Source organism: Ruditapes philippinarum, unplaced genomic scaffold, assembly GCF_026571515.1.
Source record: "Ruditapes philippinarum isolate M1 unplaced genomic scaffold, ASM2657151v2 ctg1078_1_1_1_1, whole genome shotgun sequence".
Taxonomy (NCBI): Eukaryota; Metazoa; Mollusca; class Bivalvia; order Venerida; family Veneridae; genus Ruditapes; species Ruditapes philippinarum.
The window spans coordinates 378702-392064 of record NW_026854045.1 but is presented as its reverse complement, the minus strand read 5'-3'; the positions used below and the strand labels follow the sequence as shown (position 1 = coordinate 392064).

General features: G+C 33.8%; 1 protein-coding gene across 1 annotated transcript in view; it reads left to right on the top strand.

Moving 5' to 3' along the window:
* Positions 1 to 10633, top strand: part of LOC132738781 (echinoderm microtubule-associated protein-like 2) — a 35314-nt gene extending 24681 nt beyond the window's left edge. Inside the window, exons 13-25 of the mRNA XM_060726375.1 lie at positions 476 to 580; positions 1056 to 1142; positions 1640 to 1783; positions 2341 to 2481; positions 3263 to 3376; positions 3615 to 3767; positions 4506 to 4640; positions 5634 to 5704; positions 6216 to 6313; positions 7061 to 7167; positions 8490 to 8565; positions 9316 to 9545; positions 10009 to 10633. Coding sequence (XP_060582358.1) covers positions 476 to 580; positions 1056 to 1142; positions 1640 to 1783; positions 2341 to 2481; positions 3263 to 3376; positions 3615 to 3767; positions 4506 to 4640; positions 5634 to 5704; positions 6216 to 6313; positions 7061 to 7167; positions 8490 to 8565; positions 9316 to 9545; positions 10009 to 10131 — 1584 coding nt within the window. The 3' untranslated portion in view covers positions 10132 to 10633. The remainder of the gene's footprint in view (positions 1 to 475; positions 581 to 1055; positions 1143 to 1639; positions 1784 to 2340; positions 2482 to 3262; positions 3377 to 3614; positions 3768 to 4505; positions 4641 to 5633; positions 5705 to 6215; positions 6314 to 7060; positions 7168 to 8489; positions 8566 to 9315; positions 9546 to 10008) is intronic.
* Positions 10634 to 13363: the final 2730 nt, after the last annotated feature.

The following is a 13363-nucleotide window of genomic DNA, read 5'->3' as shown; positions in this document are numbered from 1 at the left end:
ATAAAAAAAAAACACCACAAAAAACAAAACAAAACATTATTATAAGTTTTTGATGATTAACAAGATTTCTATTATCTGATATAATGTAGATATTGGTAAACTTAATTTTACACGACCATAATCTTTTGAAATAATGTCCCAAACATTTTCTTCAAGTTGGGTCTGGTCCTTTATTTTATTGAACCAGGCGACAATTCGAATCAATTCAAGCTAAGTTTAAAATTTACCATCATTCCGTTACGTTGTGTCGCCTTTAAGAAAACATATAGCTGTCTCAGTCAAATCTTATAAGACACAGACTGAGTACAAACATCTTGTACGGTTGATATTAATGGACTTAATAGACCTTTCCAGTGTTTATGACTGGAAAGGTCCATTCTTTATTCTTTTGCTTTTTTTGTGTGTTGTAGAGATGACCATCATTGTACATAGATTACCTACAAAATATAACGTTATCCATATTGTAATGTTTTAGGCCGTTGTAAGAATCTGGAGGGCGGATAATCTTCATACGTTACATGTTCTTGGTGAAGGTGTGTTCGAAAAGTCAGTGGCTTGCATTGCATTCGCACCAAATAAGGTAAGTTTACGATCAGTTGACTCGCCACAACAGTAAGTTTCCTTCAAAAAGTTGGTAAACAGCTGCAGAAATATATTAAATCTGTAATGTGATTGAAGATTATCGATGGGACATTTCAATGAAAATATCATAAACTACCATCATTGTTAAATATATTGTCCAAGTTTATAGTTTATCATATTTATTCTGAATTTGGCTCAGAACCATCTAACGATGGGGAAAACAGTTTAAGAGGAATTGCCTCCTTTCATTTCACTTATGTTATTATCGTCAATAGCTGTTCCCGCTGTTATTTTCTATCCGACGGACCTTCTCCTTTTCGCTAATAACTGCACCCCAACTTAAGGTGTGCTCCACGTTGGTCCTCTTTTCGAAAGGATCCCAGTAGGATGTTATATAGGCTGATTTCCAATGAAGAGCATTGTGTTTGGGAATAACAAATAGCAGTGATAATGTATATATAAATATTTTCTAGGATTTGATAGCTGTTGTGGATAACAGCTTAGAAAAGAGATTAACTGTATGGGACACGTCAACTGGTACCATGAAAGGACAAGACGTGGTAAGTTTTCAATTTAGTATTGGCCTAACTTCTGTAGGATTTTTTTCAAGAATTTAAATACAAATACGAGTGAACCCGCGGTGTATAAATGGTAGTTTACTTTGTATCAAGAAAATTTTGCATTTTCATTATGATATTTCGGCGTCATTTACTTCAATACATATGGTCCTAATAATCAAATATAGATTTATACAATGTATGTAAGTCGATAGTAAGGGGTGGAAGGTTGTGTTGTATTTACCAGCGAAGCCCAAGTATATGCCACTCACTATGAAACATGTTGCGCAAATGTCACTCCTTAGGGTTATTGTTCCGGGGTATGCATATCTTTACTAAAAATGAATTGATAAAAACAAATCAAAATTTTGTTTTCTACACTTTTTATTTATCAGAAAAGATAATTTGCTTAAACAAATAAGGCTCTTCTTCTATTCTTACGTTTTAGAGAAAAATATGATTATTTGACACAAATAAAGTTTTCAAATTATGCGTTACAGTTACAAACGGACCTAGTCTGTGATATTGGTTTCAATCCAAAATATCCCGAAACCTTGGTAACTATTGGAAAGGAACATACATGCTGGTGGAAGATTTATCCTGAAAGTGATACTGTACAAGCTTCTTCAAAACCGGATTATGATGTAAATATGATAATTATAATTCATCATCATCATCATCATCATCACCATGTTCATCATTATCATCATGTTCATTATCATCATTAATATCATCATCATTATCATCTCCGCCACCGCCAAAACCACCATCATCATCATTACCGCCACAACCGATACCAAATCTTCATCATCAAAAAAATCATCATAAGCATCGCTATTATTTTTGTTTTGCAATATGGTATACATGCATTATAAACTCATATACATGTATACTATTGCTAAGCTTGAAAAACAATTCAATTTCTAAGTACATGGACTGTATTATTTTTGAATAATGGTTTGTTTAACGGTTCACTTTTTATCATTAAGAGCTCATACTTTATACCATACATATTTACGCTTCTGTCCGAAATTCAAAACTATTTAGACCTTTTATAATATGAGTTTAATCATAAAATTTATGATCCTCCTGAATTTCAAAATATGCTTGCCTTCAATTGCTTAATTTCTTTTGGCAATGTACTTTATATAGTTATACAGTTCACGCTCGTTAATACCATTATGTTTTATTTGCTTTGCAGAATTTTCTGAGAGCAAAGTTTGTCATATGTTTAACATTCAATGAGCGAGGAGATCTTATCACGGGTGATTCTAACGGAACAATTTATGTGTTTGGAGACGGTGGCAATAAGATTACCAACTTTATAAAACATGGACATGATGTAAGAACTCTTTTTTACACTTTTCTTACGATTTTTTATTTACATTTTTTAATGCATAATTTTCCAAGAATTGTTTAAATTCTGTTTTTGAATTACAGATATACCGACCACATTAGAGTTTATATAATGTAAGCAACTTTAATAAAATCGAGAAAAAAATCTATATAATGTTCCAATTTGTTCTATGTGATTTTTTTAACTTTATGTATTATGCGCAATATGATGTATAAAGATTTTAATAATATAGCTTTTACACTTTAATATAATCCATTAAAACTGCACGTTTGTAACGTCAATTTTCATTGGACAATTGATAATATCATATCATTCATATACACGGCTTTTGCAATGTCATGAATTAATTTCAATTTTAATTAACTTTAATTAAAGAAAGTAGTTGTGTATTATTAAACACAGTGAAACAGACTTTAAATAGGTTATATAATCGTGTATAAACAATTCTTTGTAATATAAACCGAGCCGCTGAACAATTGACTGTTTCTATCAGACTATATAACTTGTCAAAAATACAGTGCAACATGTACAGACCGGCCCTCTGTGCAGCAACTTACTCTTGAAAACAACAGTTACAAGTTTTCCAAAAGTAAGATATCACAATAGATACAACCTCTCTTGAGCAACACCTCTCGGCAACAACCAAAGTATTTGTCGCCCAAAGGTGGTTTGCTTTGAAGAGGTTATACTGTATCTAATAATATACTGAAGTTATTAGAAGTTTTTATTGAATAATGCATTTATTACTCTGTTTCATGCCACATAGGGTCCGGTATTTACAGTTTTATATCACAGAGGATATATTCTGTCGGGTGGAAGAGACGGTATTATTCACTCGTGGCAGTGGGGCAAAGACATGATCAGTGCCGGCTTTATTGAGGTACGAAAACATTCTCTCTGAAAAAATGTCAATTTTTACGATTTTTCATGATCATGAAACTAGAAAATATATTAATGCCACAATATAGACATTTGTTTTAACACGAACTGTACATGCATAAAATGTTAACTGAACAATAATAGATAGGTTAATACAAAAAAGGATGTACATAATTTGCATTTAATATAAAACTCTGTGTTGAATTATTATTGTACAATTACACGTATTTGATTTTTAGATGCCTAAATTAGAAGGGGGTGCTCGAATGCTGTGTTTGACTAAAAGTGGCCTTTTGATTGGAACTACCATGAATTCAATGTTGTCAGTAAAAATATCAGAAACCGACACTCCTTTACAAGGTGCTAAGTTTGACGACACTCCAATAACACAGGTAGGTTTTAACTTTACCATCACGAAAATCATTGAAGAGTTAACAGGTCATCTTTTCTATGTAATATTTTGTAAGTACATATATATTGGTGTATATCTTGCCAAACGATCTTGATAAGTTATTATATTTATGCTGATATGTTAAATGGATTTACTCACGTTGAGCGAATTTATTTATTTATTAAATGATATTATGTTAAGATAAAAAGTATAGCACCCTCAAGACCAGAAATATGCAATTCGCACACTAGATTTTATTCTATATATGGTCAAGAATGCATCATCGCTTACGCCCAATACCACAAGCTTTTCACAATTTACCTTGCATAAAGAAAGACTGTACCTTACTATCAAAGATGTGTTTGTTTGTTCATTTTATGCAATTTTGCTTAATGTGTTTGTATTGTTTTCATTTTTTGTTGAATTGGATTCAAGCTTGGAGAAAGCACATCTCAATCGAGCTTTTGAAACCATTTGACCTACTTTCTTATAAATGTATAATATACTATTTGGTATTCACGTTAATATTCATAACCTAAATTATTCAACTTTAAACAGTACTAGATTTTATTCGATATATGGTCAAAATTGCAACATCCCTTACGCCCAATACCACCAGCTACCAGCTTTTCATACACGAATGTTTTTACAAAGATATAAGTAAAGTGAATAAATATACTAGTATATTGTATTGAATTCACGGTAATATTTATAACATGAATCATTTAATTTTGAACAGTGTCATTATGACGAGCTACGAGGTTTGACCATTGCGCCGGCATGCTCGGCAGATGTCTTCACGGCGGGGCTAGATGGTATATTGTGCGGGTTCGACTCTCAACTTAGGAAGCCAGTATCAAAAGTTCAGTTTAAGGTACGAGAACAAATGTCAGATTTCTTTTAGTAAATGTTGATGTGTTTAATGAGATTAATATTAATGCTGAATAAACCCGTATACCCTACTGAAACCGAAAGTAATTAGATTTTGCTACCAGTCCAGCCTACATATCCACACATACCGTCCTGTTAGCTCAATAGGTAGGACTGTAAATTGGGCGACCTGGGTTCGATTCCCGGACGATGCATGTCACTTTCATTGTGATTCATTTATACGGCCATTCGCACTGTACCTCTGCTGAACCTAGTACTGATAAACTGCTTGACAGCTTGCCCCAAACTCCTCACACTGATTACCTCCCTTGGCAGAATTGTAATCACTGCCTTCACAGACGTCACATGATGATGAAAGTCACATGACGTAACGTCGAAATTCAAATGTAAATATCGACCGTTACATAGAAAATCTAACGTCATTTTTCTCTTTCTGTTTTATTTTTAACTTTTTGTACCTACGTCCGTTATATTTTAACAAAAAATTATCAAAAGTACACAAAATAATGAAAAATAAATTAAAAAACTAAAAAATATAAATATCCAAATTTGGATATTTCAATGTTTGTGATGGCAGAGATCTCTGTACTGATAAGGGGAGATCACTGCGTAGGAGATTGAGCTTGCCCAGGAACGATGCGGTGGTGGTAAGATTAATGTGGCTTACTGCCGTGATTCGTTGGGTAACCACCGCATCCGCTGTATTAAGCTGTATCACTGCGTTTAATAACTACTGTGAAAACTTTTTTTTTGGTTTCCTACAGTCTGGCATAAAACGAAAACAAACTCTATTAAGAATAAAAAAGGAAAATTGTTTTTGCTTGTTGAAATAAGATTTAACTTAAGACTTTATTTAAATAGTCCATTCGTGTCACGTCCTTTTCAAACAATTAAAATTTCAAACTTATTTCAAAATATTCGGAGCGTTTTCCTGTCTCTAATTTTAAAAGATATATGTGTAAATATGTACTTTTAGAGTAACCAGTACCTTTGTGTTGATACCAATGATGTTGGAACACTGTTTTCACTCGGGACTAAAGATGGACAGTAAGTTATTGTTAACAATGACATAATAACTTAAATTCCTGATCGATTATAAAAAATTCTGATCGTTTTTTGAACAGCATCAAATTGCTGGATTGACACTAGGTAAAAAATGTATTTGACACATTGTTTACCGATGTGAACCTCAATTTTGCTGATAGAATAACTGCAATGGATAACCTTTTAGAAGTATAATTATTTAACATATGATATATATAGAAGAAGGGGTTTATTTACAGAAGGAGCAAACGTTTCACATGGAAACTATCAATGTAAATAGTTATTTTGACCAAAGTCCATGAATTATTTTTTTATTACAAGCAATAAGAGCTTGATACATGCTATGGGGGTAAATGAATGGGATTGCCTAGTTAATAAATGCCTAAAAATAACAACAACAACAACAATAATAATAACAACAGCAGCACAAAAAATAACAGCAAATCAACAACGCAACGAAGCAAAAATGAACAAATCAATAGTACATAATATAATATTTCTCTGTTTTATTTAGTTTGCAGATTTTATCACATAATGATGAGGGGACATTTGAAGAGGTGATTAATAGGAAAATATGTAAGGACAGAATCGACTGTATCAAGTTATCACCAGGTAAATTGATGAATATTTTTCTCTTTACCTGCTGAATTTTGTCCAACCTCCATTAATTTTATTTATTTTGGAACTGTCTATTATCACATTCGGGGATTTCAACGTGGGTTTTTTAAATTGTTCAAAGCTATCAACTGGTAAAATGTTGAATATTTTACCCATTTCTTTAAAAGACTTGTCCAGCGTCCATTAATTTATTAATTTTGGAGCTGTCCATTATCACATTTGGGATTTTCAACATGGCATTTTTTTTCAAAGTTATCACTAGGTAAAATGTATTTTACCATTAACTTAACTTGCTGAGTTTCTTTAATAAACTTGTCCAGCGTCCATTTTTTTTGGAACTGTCCATTATCAAATTTGGGGATTTCAGGGTGATTGAAATTTGAATTTTTTTCAACAAACAGTATATAGCCTCTGGATTTGGAAGCTGGTCCGACTCTATAGATTGTTCGCAAGCACTAGCAGCATCTTTGGGTTCCAAAAGCAACCATTTACAAATTTCTCAAGTTGATTTATAACTGATCATTTTATGAATTGCTCGTAATTACAATCTGACTTAAGTTCAGATATACTTATTTATTGCATAGAGCGCTATTTACGAGCTGAATTTAATTGGAGTGTATGCCATCAAGTTATTCAAACTCCTTACAGTGATTATCTCCCTTGGCAGATTGTCTATGTACTGATAAGGGGAGATAACTGCGTAGGAGATTACAAGTTATATGTTGTTTTTTCTTCTCGCAGATTCTAGATGTATAGCAGCAGGGTCGCATGATAGTTGCATTTATATCTTCTCAAACTTGCCCAAAGATGACGGTTCATTAGTTTGGGAATTTGTTGGAAAATTAAAGGTAATGTGTTGATAGATTTTTATGCAAAGGTTAACACCTGAGGCTGGAGTATCGGACACGGGAAGAAAAAATATGACCAGATTGATAAAAAAAATCCTGAATTCATCTTAAATGTGTCAAAACTATTAAAAATATGTGAAATATGAGACCCCTTAAAGATATACTACAATTTAAGAGATGGCCGGGAACTCCAGATTCGAGCCCATAATCAAAGGGTTCATTTCCCGGGTCGTTGTGAAAACAATTCTCCAGACAATTAAATTGTTTTTATCACTATTTTACGTTTGTATTAAGCTTTCAAATGAGACCAACCCCAAGTCTCTAGCCCTTCCCGTTCATGAAATATCTATCAAGAGACGAGGCATTCGTGCTAAAAATCTCCGGTAGACAAAATTGCGGCACAACGATTCGGTACGTAAACATAGACTAATAAATTTTTGTCAGCCGAGTACGGGTCTGGAGTTTCCGGCCTTCACTTAACTTATAGTATATTTTTAAGGTGGCTCATATTTCACAATTTTTTTTTAGTTTTTGGCACATTTAAGTTGAACACAGGGGCTTTTTTTATCAATCTGGTCATATTTTTCTTCCCAGGTCCAATACTCGTACCTGTGGTTAACCCTTGTCTACTTTAATGTCCTTCAATTTGGAACGGTGTAATATTTATTTGAAATAATTTTGTATTAAATCTGCTAAATTTAAGCAGACGACGGTGCAGAGCATGATCACAATACAGCTGTCATTGGTTATCTTGAATTGCCGTCATTACCATTCTAAGAATAAAACATAAAAAATGCCAGGAAATAAAGAATAATAAATCTTACAAAATTAACGGTTCACAAGTGTTTTTGTTTAAATCTACCATAAATTGTGTTTGTAACGTGTTACCGGTTATTTTAATTTACTTTGGCAAGTAAGAATGATGTTTTAGTTTTAACATAATAATCTATATTTAAGTTCGGTTGTGAAACTGATATAATTAATCACTTTAGAGTCCGTTTTCTTTAACTAGCCAATATAAGTTCAAAATGAGGAAACATGATCGTGCTCGAGCCAACGACACCGTGGTTTAGTGGCAGATACAAAAAGTAACCATTAGATCACCGTCCCCCCACCCCCCTAGTAAGACGCGTTAAAAAACGTACATAAGATAGAAATCGCTTTATTTGGTAAATTATTTTATTGCTCATAAGGAAATAGTATATTAAAAAGCATTCTTTTAAAATAATTTGATTGCCATATACATGTAATTTGAATATTAATTTGATATGATTTTAAATGTGTGAGGTATAGTGAACAAAAAAATGTCGTATGGTTTACAGGGTCATTCTGGTCCGGTCAACGGTTTAGACTGGTCAACAGAAAAATCTGCAGACGACGATTATATGCTAAGGTCAAGCCTTTTCTAGGGAAAATTTTAAGTATGTAAGTTTTTAAAAAACAAATTTATTAAATTTGGGGTAGTTTTTGTAGGCCTAAAAACTATTTGAATCAATTAATTGATAAATTTTTATGCCAAACCAAAAATCAAGGTGGGGACTAAAAATTTTTAATAAACCTAAAAAAGAATGATATTAGAAGCAAGGTCTGGCGAAATGAAATTGAAACTTCAAAGTTTGTAACAAAAGTATGTTTAATTTTTAAACTTCATTAGGTCTTAATGACAACACCATTAAATTTAGGGCATAAAGGAGACAGGTATAATGGGTGATTTGGTGCACTGCGCATTGCGTTGTCGTTATCGCTTTTTGACGTCTAGTCGCTAGCGAAACGCGCCAAACTTCGCGTTGTCACACTGCCGTCGTGTCCTATCGCCAAACCGCGCGTTGTCGAGATGTCACCCTGTCGCTTGGCTTATATATACAAATACAGCCAATCCTTCGATTTGAGCCGAGCGACAATGTGACATCGCGACAACACTCCGCATGACAACGCGTTGTTTGGCGCTTTGTTATGCTGTCGCTAGCGAAAATCGTTTCTGAGGCATATGTGCCTTTAAGCGATATATCTTTCTTGATTTACTTTTCCAAAATGGTTGCATATAGCTCTCATTGGGCAAATAGGTAGAACAAGTTTGAAGTTCAGTGTAGGCCTAAGATACGATTTAAAGCTAGGTCTAGACCTTTCTAATTTTTTTTATTCAAACAGGGCGACCTGCAACACTCGAAGTCTTCAGCAAACAAGACGTTATTCATAAGGCCAGGTGGATGACGCATTCGGTCATGGTTGAACTTTCAATTGCTGGAATTATGACGTCAAAATTTTTGAAGAATGCAGATATGACGTCACTAGACGTTAAAGCGACAGAAAACTTAGCAGCATGTGGTGATACCTCAGGAAACCTTAGATTTTATCGGTATCCATGCAGCTTGAGTGGGGTAAGTATACAACTAACAGACTGACTTAAAAAGATTTTTGTAAGTGTCAATTTAATTAGTTTGAGAGAAGAATCTAGATTAATTTTTAGATGTTATGTTTAAATGAAAGTTCAAGAGATCCATGTTATGTTTGAATCAGGCGCCAAGAATAATTTCCTTGTTCCTTATGTCCAAAGCTACCCCACCCAGGACTTTTGGCATTACTTGCCATTCTAAGTATTAATAGACATCACCTTCTTACACAAGTTATCGTTATCAATTTTGATCAAACAGACAAGTGCACTTGTTACATATTCGTTCGCAAAAAAGTGTGTTTTGAGGAAAACAAAACTATGCAATCGCAGGCAGCTACTTTTTTAAGAAGGTTCAAACAGAACCTCGATAATCTAGATGGTCTGAATGCACTCCAAATCTAAAATAAAATCATTTCATTTTTGTTACGTTTTCATTTTCGTTGTTTCAGACATTTTGCCATTCGTACCGGAGTCATGCCAACATGCATGGTATAAGATATACTGCCAATGGAAAATATGTCATGACGGTAGGGGGTCGGGACTCTTGTTTAATGCAGTGGGAGATAGTTTGATATCCTACCGGTGAAATATGACAATTTTTGTGCAAATACTCACATTTGTTTTACCGTATACAGTAAGATGATATTGTTGGCCGAGTTTTAACTCTTACTAACAATGTTTAGTCCTATACGATGACATAACAGCTTAAACTGGCGAAGGAAGAATCAATCAGAAGTGCCCAATGAAATTTTTTTTTCAGGCATAAGTTTTAACTCTAACCATTTGACAATATTTAGTTCCGTACGGTGAAATATCTGCTTAACTGGTAAAAGAAGAATGGACCTTTGAAAGTGCCCTCCTTTGACATTATTTTCAGGCACAAGCGAGCATTGGATTTAACACTCTAATCAGTAGGATATTGTTTATAACTCACTAGGGAGATATCGTTTATATATAGATTCTAATACTCATTTGTTTTGTGATATATTGAAAGTTTGAAAAACTAAATGCCGGAAAAGCACATATCATTTCTATACAACATGTTGTTTTTGTAATAAATAATTTTAAATATAGTGTGTTTCTGTTCAGTTTTCTTTATTTAGTTAATGCAGCAATGACCTACTCTATGAACTGTTTGTTTGTTTATTTTGAAAACAAGGCAGACACAATGTGAACATTTATAAAACATAATCTGTTTTATATAATCCAATGCAAGAATGTATACATACTGATAAAGTATTTCTGCCTTTTTCAATAAGAACGAATATCGCTTACTTTCGAGTTTTTGTTAATAAAAGTAGGACGTCTTAAAAGAAATCTACAATGACATAGATGTGACATTTGCAGTTTTAATTATCTCGTGGCCACGACTTATTATCTTTAGGCCTCAAGATATTATCTCGTGGCCACGACATACTATCTCGTAGAATTCATTAATCTTGTCATATATTTTTTTTTTGAAATACATGTTATGTTGGGACAACCATCTACGTTCTGAATAGTAGTTGGGGATTCACGCGAATAACCAGCGGAGTCCCCTGGCCAATTAACACTGAAGGGGGTGTTACCGTAGTAAAGACAACATATATCTTGTTATTTCACCGTAACATTTGTTTCAGAAAAATATGTTCTGTTTTTTCAGAGGAATCTATACAATATCCTATTTACCAACTACCTTGTAAAAGGTAGTTCGGTATTCGCGCGAATAATCAACTGAGTACTCGGGTGGACATAGGGAAACAGGGAGTTTCAATGTTGAAGAACTCATTTATCTTGCTTTATTTGTTTCAGCTTGCTTATTGTTAATTTTCTAATTAACGGAACGTGGCTTTTATCTGGTATGGTTTATTTCTTTTGCTTGTAAACAGTCTTGTTTTCTTTTTACTACTCTTTGTGTAAAGTTCTTTATCATAACCCCTTCGAGCAAGGATACGAATATCAGCCGTTGTAAAACACTTTAGACCTTAGCGCTATATTAACTATTAAGGTGTGAAAATTTAATATAATTACTCAATATATTGGACAATAATGTGATAATGTATATAGGAACTTCCAAAATAATAGAAATCAGAGCGGGCGCTGTGGTGCAGTGGTAACACTGTGTGACTACAAATCTAGGGGTTGCGAGTTCGATCCCCCCGCTACTCAACTAAAATTTCTGACAATATTTCAAGACGTTTGTAAAAGGACACTACTCACACACTGGACACTACTTACATACTGACTCACAGGACACAACTTACAAACTGACTCACAGGTTACAACTCACACACTGACTCACAGGATACAACTCACACAATGACTTACAGGACATTACACACACACTGACTCACAGGACACAACTCATACACTAACTCGCAGGACACGTCTCACACAATGACTCACAGGCACAACTCAAACACTGACTCACAGGACACAACTCACACACTGACTCACAGGACATAACTCACACAATGACTCACAGGACACAACTCACACACTGACTCACAGGACATAACTCACACACTGTCTCACAGGACACTTCTCACACAATGACTTTAAGGCACAACTCACACAATGACTCACAGGACACAACTCACACAATGACTCACAGGATACAACTCACACACTGACTCACAAGACACAAATCACACACTGACTCACAGGACACTTCTCACACAATGACTCACAGGACACAACTCACACAATGACTCACAGGACACAACTCACACAATGACTCAAAGGCACAACTCATACAATGACTCACAGGACACAACTCACACACTGACTCACAAGACGCTTCTCACACAATGACTCAAAGGCACAAGTCACATACTGACTCACAGGACACAACTCACAACTAACTCACAGGACACAACAGACACAATGCCTCACAGGCATCGGAACTGCCTCGGCTATTATCTATAATAACTTATCCTTAGACTGACGGAAAGGGCCGAGTAGTTGCGATTGCCGCCGTACAAGCATCAGCTCTTCCCGTATACTTCGGATTTATGAGAAGATCAGATTCATGAGATTGCGTACACAAATTAAAATACAATACGAGTCTGACTGCTTAATTTTCTGCCTATCTCGAACTAGCGAAATAAATCCAAACAGATTACATAAAAAATGGTATGGACATGATGATGTACAATTATGACAAATTGAAACTGTCAATAATGTTATGTTAGAATAGAAATTCTTATTTAAGATGTTGATTTTAGTGCGCTATTTTTTTGCGTTTTTTTTTTGTTTGTTTGTTGGTTTGTTTAATTTTTTTTCTTTTTGCTTTTTCGGGAATTTTAAGACGAATTCAATTTACATTCCATGGAGTATAATATATGGCGTGTTTATAAACTCTCGGAGCATAAAATAAGACATGACGTGACTTGACATGAACTAGATGTTGACTTGATAACAACATGGAGTTTCAAAATTGTTACTTAATTTAGGATCAGGTGATAGGAAGACAAAATTATGATAAAAATCATATGATATAAATATATTTCTGTATTAGTATCAAGAAAGCACTAAACAGTTAAAGATTTTTTGCACCAAATAATATACATGTGACCATGTCAATAAAAGTTAAATACACAGGAGAAATGTATGTGCTGTAATAGAAAAGATAACAATTTGAAACCTTAAGTCAGTTCATTCAGTAACAAAAATGATTAGAGCAAAAAGTATATAACGTTTCTAACATAAAATTATAAAAAGAAAATTTAAATTCAATGCAACATTGCAATGACAGAAAAAGAGGAAAATGTAAAAAATGAACAAAAAGTTTAAGTTTGTTTCCTATAAATACAGGATATATTT